The sequence below is a fragment of the Sus scrofa genome, chromosome 5 (genome assembly GCF_054392235.1).
Source record: "Sus scrofa isolate SSC_HxYL_T2T_F1_AM1 chromosome 5, Sscrofa_HxYL_maternal_Yorkshire_Landrace_v2.0, whole genome shotgun sequence".
Taxonomy (NCBI): domain Eukaryota; kingdom Metazoa; phylum Chordata; class Mammalia; order Artiodactyla; family Suidae; genus Sus; species Sus scrofa.
The window spans coordinates 80,406,348-80,418,730 of record NC_139387.1 but is presented as its reverse complement, the minus strand read 5'-3'; the positions used below and the strand labels follow the sequence as shown (position 1 = coordinate 80,418,730).

Here is a 12,383-nt window from a genome sequence, read left to right as displayed (position 1 = left end):
AGATTATGCCAGATTTAGTCATAGGAACTCTCAGGTATTACCTTTGAATTATCCAAAGGTTTTCTTCTAATCATATATCTGTGGAAAATCGTTTTGGCTTAAAAATGTCCTTTTGGCTAACATTTCTTTAAATCCTTAGGTACTTTCTCTTAGTCACACTGTGATGAATATATATAGCACATTTTTTAGATCCTGACAATGTTAACACCATTCAGTTAGGATCAAAATTGTAACGGCTGCTTCCCTGTGACTTTTTTTTTTTTTTTTTTTTTTGGTCTTTTTGCTATTTCTTGGGCTGCTCCCGCGGCATATGGAGGTTCCCAGGCTAGGGGTCGAATCGGAGCTGTAGCCACCAGCCTACGCCAGAGCCACAGCAACGCGGGATCCGAGCCTCCTCTGCAATCTACACCACAGCTCACGGCAACGCCGGATCGTTAACCCACTGAGCAAGGGCAGGGACCGAACCCGCAACCTCCTGGTTCCTAGTCGGATTTGTTAACCACTGAGCCACGACGGGAACTCCCCCTGTGACTTCTTAGGTTTTAGTTTTCCCTTCCTCTAGTGTAGAAGCTTCCTTTAGATTTTTTCCAGTTGCAATTACCTCCTGTTCCTGGGTCTGCGGACTGGCTGGAGGGCAGAGACATTTTTAGAATATATTTCTTCTTGTCAGTTTAGATGTTGGAATCTGTACTGTGTATAATGCTTTTGCTAAAAAGGGACACATAACAGAAGAGCAAATGCAATATAGCTGACAATACTATGGCTTTTGTAGAAACTGGTGGAAGGAGTCCTGGCTATGTGACTAGAGCAAACCTTGCTGCAGTGCCTGAGAGCAGGAGTCTCTGGGACTGACTTTATAGGGATGTTTATTATACTTGTTTGTTTCTGTATGTAGAGAATCCTGCGCAAAATAGAACACGATTGTTATGGCTTACTCTTTAAATCTCGTGGCTCTTAGCTTTGGGGCTAAGATCTAGTTATAGCCAGTTAAGCAACCTGAGACCATGGTAGATTCTCATACCCTGGTGCTTTAATGAGGGTCTTTATACCATCTTGAGAAATGGAATCTGGAGGCACTTATCAGAACGATGAAAAAATTTAGAGTTCTGTGAAGTTGTGTGTCTTGTTTGCCTTGCCCTTTACTTGTGTCATTGTGGCTTCCACTGCTTTGAGGTGAAGTGGGTTCACGTCCCCTTGTTCAGGGATAGAAGGTGTAGTTTCCAGTGTTATAAACTAACGGGTTTTAAACTGAGGGGCTCAACAGAGAAGAGGAGGAATGGATGAATGGATAGAGGGTGCAGACAAGGAAGGAGGTACTGTTTTTTGTAATTGTGAATGGAAAGGAACAGAGCTTAAAAAGACCCAAGCTTATGCTGCACCTTTTGAAAGAGGCAGCAAGCAGATGGGTGGGGAATGGCTAAGCTCCGTGGTAACCATGTAACAGAAGATGCTTGGACAGCTGGATAGTCACATGCAAAATTCTGCAGTTGTCCCTTCCTCAGACCGCTCCTAAAATCTGGTTCCTGGTAGATTGATCCAAAATTTAAGGCAAAGTGTGTATCTGATGTTATCTCTTAATTTCATGATTATCTTAATACCTTGATGAAGAGTAAAGTATCACCACTGCTTCTCCAGGGGTAAGTATTCATCCAGGAATATTTTATATGCACCTTCTCCATTTAATACCATGAACAAAGTGGTGTAGGGCTGTTTAACTTCATGAGTTACCTGGGGAAGGTTTTTGTTGTCTGTTTTTAAAGACCCTCATCTTTAAAATAATGGGTGCATTAGTCTAAACCAAGGGTGAGTGATCAAGGTATTGCATGTCAGCCTCCCAGTTTCCCGAGGGATCAGAGGAGGAAGTGACCCCTGTGTTTTCTAGGAGATGAGCTTTTCTGTTCCTCTGCTGAAAGCTGACAGTACCAGTAATTGTGTACTGGTAAGAGATGCCCCGTGTCAGAGGAATGAACCCATTTTTCAGGCCCTGGGAACCCCATCAGACCAGAGAAGCCTCAGTTACAATGCTGTCTTTAAGTGTCTCCCAGCCCAACAAGCGTGTTAACAGGGACAAATGGATCCACAAAAAAGCAGTAGCACATCGTATTTATATTTGGACTCCATTTTTTCTGTCTTATTAATATAAAATAATTCCAAATGTTTAATGTTAAAACATTAAGATGTATGCATTTGATATTCAGGTATGTTTTATAGAGTCAGTTTTTGTTTTGTTTTGTGTTGTTTTTGCCATGCCCTTTGGCTTGTGGAAGTTTCCAGGCCAGGAATTGAACCTGCACCACAGCAGTGACACCAGAGCCCTACTGCAGTGACAAATGCTCAATCCTTAACCCGCTGTCCCCGAAAGGAACTTCCAGTTCATTGTTTGCATTTAATGTTATTTAGCCTGAGTCCCTCTTTTCTCATGTCCTGGTCAGTTGAAGGACTAACCGTGAGCAAGACCAAGATCTTCCTCCGGAGGCAGTTCTGGGTCCACTGTGACACACGGACCCATGAATGCTCAAGATTCCAAAGTCCTGTGCTAAGTCCTGTGCTAAATTACTGTAGCAATTTTAGCTTTTAAATTTAAGAGCAGTGATAAATCACCTGTCCCTGCTACTTCAAAATCTCAATAATGTATAATACAGCTATTAATGTTAAACAGTGTAATCTCTAGTCCACTTACTCATTTTACAGAAAGGATCTCTGTAAGCAAAAATTTAGTTAAAATCAAGTTTGTATGGTTTTAGTTTGAAATATTTGTACTTCATAGAACTTTAATGTGTTAGTGGTTTGTTCTATATTGTCTTTCATTCTTATATACCTTTAACTGTCAGTTCCAAAAAGATTGTTTTATGTCTTAATTACAGGTGAGGTCATTGGTGCATAGTGTAAAAGTTAATTATTTAATAACTGCGGTCACACATAATGAGTTCTGTTTTTTATGTGATAGTGGATTATTATTAGTTCAGTGTTAAGGTTCAAGAGGTTTGAAAGCTTCCCAAGACCTGGCGCTTGCGCTGCTGCTCTGTTTCAGAAGTAGGGTTAACGTAGCTCAGGCTAATAACTTTAAGTTTAGGGAATCTTTCCTTCCTTCCAAAATGAGGTGCTGCTAATGTTTGACTAGTATTTTTTTAGACTACCTCTGAAATTTTCATCTCTCGCTGATTACTTGGTAAATGGACTGAACAGTGAGAGATTATGAAGGACACTTTTGTCTTGAACTCAGCATGGATGAGGATTGGATATAATAGTGAAATATCTGTGGATGGTTTCATGTCCGGGTTTGCTTCACAGTGGTCTGTTGGTTAGGGGAAGGGGCTGTGGGAAGGGGTTTTAGATGAAAGAATCCCTTTGAATGGATAATTATTACAGCTGGGAGATAGTACATGGGGACTTACTCTCATATCTACTTTTGTGTGTGTGAGATTTTTTAAAGTAGAAAAGTTAAAGATTAAATGGAAGACCTTCAAATCATTGCCACTCCCTTTCTCAAGTGGGGTTGGGGGGAACAGTGTTCCCTGAGAGAATTAAGACCTAATGCCCTGCAGCACCCGGAGTGAGCAGTGAGTTAACTTCTCTCCACACAGCCAGTGTGATGCTAGTTATGTACCGCTCCTGGGAGAGTGGGGAAGTGGTCTTTTTTTGTGTGTTTTGTGGTTCCTAGTGAGAGACATTAGCTGAGAAGGAGTGGTTGAGGGTATAGAAATATATGATTGATTCAGCGTTGTATGGTTTTGTAATTTGATGTGTCTTTGCTTTTTAAACAGAAGGTTCAAACTTCAGGTTTTTTTTTTTTTTTTAAAGGGAAGTATAGTTGATTCACAAAGTTGCGTTTGAATAGCAGAGTGATTCAGGTTGTATATGTATTTATATTCTTTTTCATAATTGTTTCCATTACGGTTTTGGTTTATTAGAGGATGTTGAATATAGTTCCCTTTGCTGTACAGTAGGACCTTGTTCAAACTTCAGATTTTGAACATGGTCAGAATACTGTGTGGTTGCCATTGTACCCCACACTAAAACTTCTGGGAACTGTGGTTTTTGTTTCTATCAGGTATAGTCTGAAACCGCAGCCCGTTGAGAGAGTGCACCTCGCTGTGGTTGCCTGCGGGGAAAGACTGGAAGAAACTGTGACCATGTTGAAGTCGGCACTCATCTTCAGCATCAAACCACTCCAGTTTCATATTTTTGCTGAAGATCAACTGCATGATAGTTTCAAAGTCATAGTAAGTATCCGAGGCTTGGTCAAGCCTGTCGAGTTGAACATTTAATGGTATACTGTAGTAAAAATGTTGTGGAACAAAAATATGAATGCTACAGCTCTGCCCTGGTGTAGCTGCTGCTACTTCTGTCTGCGCGTCCACATCTAGGGTGTAAGAGGAAGGCTTGTTTTTGAAAAAGGAGTTAGGCTATGTAGAGTCCTTTGCCAAGTTTGGGGGTTTTATTTTCCTGAATATAGTTCCAGGATGTTTTGATTGCGAAGGCCTATGTTTTGCTTTCGTTCCCATCCTTGGCTTGAAAATGCCTCCCTCAGATGTGCACAAAGGTTTTAATTCTGTCTGGGGTTGAGGAAACTCTTAATTGACAACATGGAGGTACATTGGTTCTTGCTCTGACAAAGTATTTTAGGTTTTTTTATTAGTTACAGTAAGTTTGGCTTTAGTGCCAGAAAACCCAAAAGAAGAAGACAGGATTAAACAAAATAGAAATTTATTTCTCTCTTACTTAAAAGGCATTCTCTAGTGTGTGTCAGCTCTGTATCTTCAGAGATTTTTTTTCCTTTCTTGTGCCTGAGCCATCTTTAAAGGCGTCTGCCTCATGATCCAGGATTGCTACTCATGCTCCAGCCATCACACTCATATTCTAGCCAAAATGAGGGAGGAAGGAGTGAAGAAGGGCATTCTCTGTCCTCCTTTTTAAAGACACTTTCTGGAAGTTTCACACAACATGTTTGCCATTATCTCATTGGTCTGAACCTAGGTATGTGACCATATCTAGCTCTTTATGTGAGTTGAAAATATTCCCTTTTAGTCAGAGCCGCTATATAAATTTAACCATAAAAAAAAAAAATAGTACTATGCAAAAAGAGCAGAACAGATAAATATAGGAGGGAGAACATACATGAAAAAATTAGCCTTGTGTTCTGAGGTAGTAGTAAAGATGATGATTTTTTTTTTTTTTTGTCTTTTCTTGGTCTTTTTAGAGCCTCACGCCTGGCATGTGGAGGTTCCCAGGCTGGAGGTCGAATCGGAGCTGTAGCTGCCGGCCCACACCACAGCTACAGCAATGCCAGATCTGAGCCGCATCTGCCACCTATACCACAGCTCACTGCAACGCCGGATCCTTAACCCGCTGAGTGAGGCCAGGGATTGAACCCGCATCCTCGTGGACCCTAGTCGGGTTTGTTAACTGCTGAGCCACGACGGGAACTCCTAAAGATGATGGTTATCCCCCACTCCCACCATCTCTGTCTGTCTCTCTAGTTACACTGAATTAAGCTTTTAAACCGATTTGAATTTTTATGCTTGATCTATGTAGAAAAAATATATTTGATTTTTTTCAGATTAAATTAGTTCATTTTGCACATTAAATGAAAAATACTACTTTGTTTTCTGCCAAAATCTTTGATTGCAAAAGGCGTAACACTTTACTTACTATTTTAAAAAGAATGAAATTATAACATTCTCTAACACCATACACAAAAATAAACTTAAGATGGATTAAAGACCTAAACGCAAGACCAGAAACCATAAAAATCCTAGAAGAAAACGTAGGCAGAACACTCTTTGATGTAAATCATAGCAGTATTTTTTTGGATTTGTCTCCTAAAGCAAAGGAAATGAAGGCAAAAATAAACAAATGGAACCTAATTAAACTTAAACACTTTTGCACAGCCAGGGGAACCACTGACAAAATGAAAAGACAGCCTACTGAATGGGAGACAATATTGGCAAATGATCTGACCAGTAACGGGTTAATATCCAAATATATAAACAGCTCTTAGAACTCACCATCAGAAAAAGCCAAGCAACCTGATTAAGGAGTTCCTGCTGTGGCACAGCGGGTTAAGAATCTGACTGCAGTGGCTTGAGTTACTGCAGATGTGCAGGTTCCATCCCTGGCCCAGCGCAGTGGGTGAAAAAATCCAGTGTTGCTGCATCTGTGGCTCGGATTCAACCCCCGGCCTGGGAACTTCCACATGCCCTGAGTGTGACAATAAAAAAAACAACAACAGTGGAGTTCCTGTTGTGGCTCAGTGGTTTAAGAACCCACCATAGTCTCTGTGGGGATGTGGATTTGATCCCTGGCCTTGCTCAGTGGGTTAAGGATCCAGTGTTGCTGCAAGCTGTGGCATAGGTAGCAGATGTAGCTACACACACACACACACACACACATACACACACACACACACACTGGAATTCTACTCAGTTATAAAAAAGAACGAAATTTTTGCCATTTGCAACAACATAGATGGAATTGGAGGGTATTATACTAAGTGAAATAAATCAGAAAAAGACAAATACTGTATGATATCACTTATATGTAGAACATAAAAAATACAACTAATAAATATAACCAAAAAGAAACAGACTCACAGATATAGGGAACAAACCAGTGGTTATCAGAGGGGAGAAGGAAGGAGAGAGGGGCAGTATTGGGGTAGGAGATTAAGAGTTACAAACCTTATGTCTAAAATAAGCTATAAAGATGTAGTGTGCAATACAGGGAATATAGTTAGTATTTTATAATGACTAAAAATGGAATGTGATCTTTAAAATTGTGCATCACTCTGTTATATACCTGTAACTTACGTAACACTGTACATAAGCTATACTTCAATTTAAAAAACAAAAAAAAAGCTTTACTTACTGTTTCAAAATATTTCTATTCTCTGTGTTTGGGTTTTGTTTTGGTTCTTTTTTTTTTTTTTTTTGGTCTTTTTAGGGCCGCACCCTCGGCATGTGGAGGTTCCCGGGCTAGGGATCGAATTAGAGCCACAACCACTGGCCACACCACAGCCACAGCAGTGCCAGTTCGTGGCAGTGCCTGATCCTTAACCCACTGAGCGAGGCCAGGGATGAACCTGCATCCTCATGGATACCAGTCAGATTTGATTTGTTTCCACTGAGCCACAGCAGGAACTCCTAGTCTTTGTGTTTGTGATATGTGATTTGTGATCTTAATCTCATTATCCGGATTGTTTTCTAAAATGTTAACTGAGGAATTAATCTTAACAATTCAGAGATAGTAACAAATTACTCTTAACTGTGGGAACTTCTGAAAGTGAAATATAAAAGTAAAATAAATTTATTGCTTCATCTTATATTCTACTTCTGTGTTGTCTTCAAACTTGATTGAGTTATTGCTTGTGTAAAATATACTGTATTTTTAAACTTTTCTTTAATCACAGTTAACTTTGAGAATGTTTGGTTTTGCTTTTGAATGAAAAAGAATCAAATATTTTGTGGAACATGCTTTTGCTGCAAAAAAATGACTAGATATTAGAATTTAAAAAATGACTTAAGATTTCATTTTGAAGTTAGTGTTGAAAGGATCTCTAAGTGATTTATAAGTCACACAAGGAAAGTGAAATACCTGTGTTTGAAACTAATTAACAGAGACATCAAAACAATGTGTTGGAAGAAAAGCTGTTCCCTTGAACTATGTTGGAAGGTATTAATTTTTTGTGTGAAGGAGAGGGAGGGAAAAAGGCATTAATGTTTTTAAAAATTTCTTGAACACAGACATGATTCAGAAGGAGATCATCTTTAGCCTTTTACATAAAGTGCTTAGTTTTTTCTCCCCCCATAGATTATGAATGCTCCGTAGGAAATTTAAAACAACAATTCTGTTGAAGTGGCGGTGGCAGGTAATACTTGAACGGAATTTGAAGCAATTCAGTGTCTTGAAATGCATCCAGAATACTGAAGAGTAAATGTGTTCACTATAGATTTTCAGATCAGAAGATTAGGTTTTGCTTTTTGTAATGACTTTTTAAAAAATCAGCCCTGGATTTGTGCTTACCGGAATATTTTGTTACTAGGAGTATCCAGGCATATTAAAACTACTTTGATAGATGAATATTTTCTAATCCATTTCACATTGGTCTGGGTTGGATTGTAAACATTTTCTATTATATCATACATGCTATGGTAATGAAATTCATGCTTAATTTTTCTGAGTTTACCTTGTCGAGGGGCTGAGAGGATTTATACATCAGGTCAAATTGATGGAGGTGGGCAACGTGTACGTCTCCACTTTCTGGTTTTGTGATTGAGAGCCTTATAACTTTAGTTGTCTCTCATATCTTTATGGTGGAGTCTTTCTAGCCTATTAGAATGATTTTTAAGATTTTTGAATGAAAACAAAATAGGAAAGAAGCTGACTTTGTCTGAATCATGTACAACATAAAATATATACTATCTTAAATTTAGCTTAGGAAAAACAATCTGTTTATGATTTTACCAAGAAAGTGAAACAAATTTAAACTTAATTTTTTTTTTAATTTCAGCTTGACAGCTGGTCATTTCTACAAACATTTAATTATTCATTATACCCAATAACTTTTCCAAGTGAGAATGCAGCAGAATGGAAAAAGCTCTTTAAACCGTGTGCTTCCCAGAGATTGTTCTTGCCAGTAAGTTTTTATCCTCAGTGTCTTTTGTTTGAATTTTGCTTTTACACACACGAATATAAATCATTTAAATAAACACATGCATGTATGATTTTCCCTTTGAAAATTAGAAGAAAAAAAAATCCACATACAGTAGGAGTTCCCGTCTTGGCACAGCAGAAACGAATCCTTCTAGGAAACCAAGAGGTTGTAGGTTCAGTCCCTGGCCTTGCTCGGTGGGTTAAGGATCCAGTGTTGCCATGAGCTGTGATGTAGGTGGCAGGTGCGGCTCAGATCTGGCTTTGCTGTGGTTGTGGCGTAGGTTGGCAGCTGTAGCTCCAGTTAGACCCCTAGCCTGGGAACTTCCATATGCTGCAGGTGTGGCCCTAAAAAGATAAAGAAAAAAGAAAAAAATTACCATAGAATAAATAAAATCTGCAATAAAAAGTTCTGTTAAAATAAAAAATGGGAGGGAGTTCCCATTGTGGCTTAGTAGCTTATGAACCTGACCAGTATCTGTGACGATGCAGGTTCTATCCCTGATCTCGCTCAGTGGGTTAAGGATCCGCCATTGCCATGAGCTGTCGTGTAGGTCACTGATGCAGCTCGGATCTTGTGTGGCTGTGGCTGTGGCTGTGGTGTAGGCCAGCAGCTGCAGCTTTTTTATTTTTATTTTTATTTTTTTTTACTTTTCAGGGCCACACCTGCGGCACACGGAAGTTCCCAGGCTAGGGGTTGACCTTCCCAGGAGGGTTCCAGCTGTAGCTGCCAGCCTTCACCACTGCCACAGCAACGTGGGATCTGAGTCACATCTGCGACCTTCACCACAGCTCACATCAGCGCCAGATCCCTGACCCACAGATCAGCCCCGAATCCTCATGGATACTAGACAGGCTCGTTACCTCTGAACCACAAGGGGAACTTCCCATTATTTAATTAATAGTTTGAGTGCCTCTATTCTGCCAAGTATCTCTACTGAAGTGCTGAGTATATAGGAATGAGTGAAGCAGGCAGATTTCTTGTTTTCGTAGAGCTTATTCTCTGATGTGGAAGACTGACATTAAACAAACACATTATGACATTAAACACAAATACATCACTGAAAAACAATGAGTGATGGAAGAAGCATAAAGTTACAACCATTGCTCTTCTGTTTTATTCTGTTATCTTTTTCAACATTTTTAAATGAATTTTAATTATATTTATAGCTATACAACCATCATTTATTCTGCATTTTTAACAAGCTTAATTGTTGGTGTTACGCTATGAAATTTGCCAGATCATTTAATGCTGTAATCCAGTTAAATTCCTAAATGGAATTTGAAATAATAAAATTAAATACTTGGAGCCTCTCAAACTGTCCTTGTACTTCATTCTTACATTTGCATCTTGTTAACGAGATCTAGGCAAATTGATTCTTCATTTTTCTAGGTAAAAATCTTTTTAAAGTAAATTTCTCCTCCTTTAAAATAGACGGATTAAGGAAGTTCCTGCTGTGGCACAGTGGGTTAAGATCTGGTGTTGCCTCAGCTGTGGTGTAGATCACAGCTGTGGTTTCAATTTGATCCCTGTCCCGGGAGCTTCCATATACCACAGGTGTGCCATTAAAACAAAACAAAAGTTTCCCTTAGAAATTCCTATAAAAGATACATATTGGAGACTTAACATCTCTCAGAACGTAACACAGCTAGTCTTCTAAGACGTCTGTCTTCACTCTTGCTGCATAAATGCATGTTTTCTTGGATTTGTACGAAGGTGGTTAAGCTCAGAAGTAAGAGCATGGACTCTGGAGGTAGGTGGTCCGGATTTCAGTTTTGGCTCTGCTCTTTGCCAGCTCAGACCAGAGTGAGGTGAAGGTGCCCGTTAGTGTTACAAGGCTGAGGGAGCAAATTCAGACGGTCTCCATTTGTAGTGGTTAACTTCTGTATTTATCTCAGGAAATTAAGATGCGATATGTCAGTTCACCAAAGGTAATGCTAGTCACCCTTAGGAAAAACATTTCCTCCTTTGTCTTTGAGCATATTTCTTTTATTCTTTCTTCCAATTTTTAGTGGTTTTTTGTTTTTGTAGCTTTTCTTCCTCGAAAGGTAATGTAAAAATTACCAGTATCTTTATGTATGCTCTCTATAAAAAGAAAATGACAGGCTTGGGGAAAATTATTTTAAATTAATTAAGGTAAATTAGTTTATCCCTTAGGTATTTTTGAAATAAAGCCTCATATATATATATATATATATATATATATATATATATTTTTTTTTTTTTTTTTTTTTTTTTTTTTTTGTCTTTTTGCTATTTCTTGGGCCGCCCCCACGGCACATGGAGGTTCCCAGGCTAGGGGTCCAATTGGAGCTGTAGCCACCGACCTACACCAGAGCCACAGCAACGTGGGATCCGAGACGTGTCTGCAACCTACACCACAGCTCACAGCAACGTTGGATCCTTAACCCACTGAGCAAGGGCAGGGACCGAACCCGCAACCTCATGGTTCCTAGTTGGATTCGTTAACCACTGCACCACAACGGGAACTCCCTCTTATATGTTTTGTATTAAATAGGTGTAGGTAGTAATTCAGGTATCTCTCCCCACAGTTAATCCTGAAAGAAGTTGACTCCCTGTTGTACGTGGACACTGACATCCTTTTTTTGCGGCCCGTTGATGACATTTGGTCTTTACTGAAGCAGTTTAATTCCACACAAATAGCTGCAATGGCGCCAGAACACGAAGAGCCTCGAATAGGCTGGTATAACCGCTTTGCCAGGCATCCGTACTACGGAAGAACTGGGGTGAACTCTGGAGTGATGTTGATGAACATGACCCGAATGAGAAGGAAGTATTTCAAGGTGAGTCACCCCCGCAGGAGATTGGTTAACGTACTTCTGTTTTCCCTCGGGATTGTTTGGTTTCCAACTTAGTTTTGCTTTATTAAAACCCAGATTGAACTATTCAGAATGTTTCCACTTATCTAGAATAACAGAAGAGAAGTGTGTTCTTGGTGTTCTGTTTGTTAGAGTGTTGCCGCAGGTCAGAGGAGATGGCATTAAAGTGAAGTAAAACAGCAAGGCAGCAGGTGTGCCCCTTATCTTCCCAGGTTGGTATTCCGGCAGAAGCTGTCATTTTGTACTGGTGCAACCACAGAATACTTCAGTCCTAAGTGTGGCACATCGTGGGAGAATACAGATTGGGGTTAAGAGCTTAATACTCGGTTCGTTTGGTCTGGTTCACTCTCTGAGATCTGGAGTAAGATTTGAATGTCTCTGGGCTTTGATTTCCTCATCTGTGAAATGGGGTGATACATTAACAGTACCTGTGTCTTAATGCTTTTGTGAGGATTAAGTTAGTTAGAACAGGCTAACACATAGGCGGTGTTGGCTCTTTTGGTGCTATTAGAAGTTAACTTGGGAAAAAAAAAAAAAAAATCCCTGCGTGTGTCTTGTCTTTCAAATTGCAAGGTCAGTGGAAGAGTCAGGCTGTTTAAATTCTCTGCGCATTCCGAACACATAGGTGTGTTGTACTGTCTACCCGTTTCATGCCGATGAATCTTAAGTTGGTGTAGCCTGGGGGCTCTGGGGTTAAGCTCTTTGGCCTTCTGTGTAGCTTTGCCACCTGTTCACCATAACCACTAGTCAGCTAGCTAGTTAACTTTCAAATGTCAGTTCTCTCAACTGAAAAAAATTGAGATAATAAAAGGACTTATGTAGGTTGTCATTTTAGAAGAGACCCGTTCAAAATGTACTGAACATGACACATAATAAGCACTTCAATGCTAGCT

At 39.6% G+C, this 12,383-nt stretch overlaps 1 protein-coding gene across 4 annotated transcripts in view; it reads left to right on the top strand.

Moving 5' to 3' along the window:
• The window catches only part of GXYLT1 (glucoside xylosyltransferase 1), a 470,260-nt gene that overhangs the window by 16,422 nt on the left and 441,455 nt on the right, over positions 1-12,383 (top strand). For all 4 annotated transcript variants that reach the window (XR_014804028.1, XR_002344161.2, XM_021092539.2 and 1 more), the window contains 3 exons: positions 4,052-4,223; positions 8,510-8,635; positions 11,203-11,454. Coding sequence is in view for 2 of the 4 variants with exons in the window: in XM_021092539.2 (XP_020948198.1) it covers positions 4,052-4,223; positions 8,510-8,635; positions 11,203-11,454 (550 nt within the window). In the remaining 2 variants the exon portion in view is untranslated. The remainder of the gene's footprint in view (positions 1-4,051; positions 4,224-8,509; positions 8,636-11,202; positions 11,455-12,383) is intronic.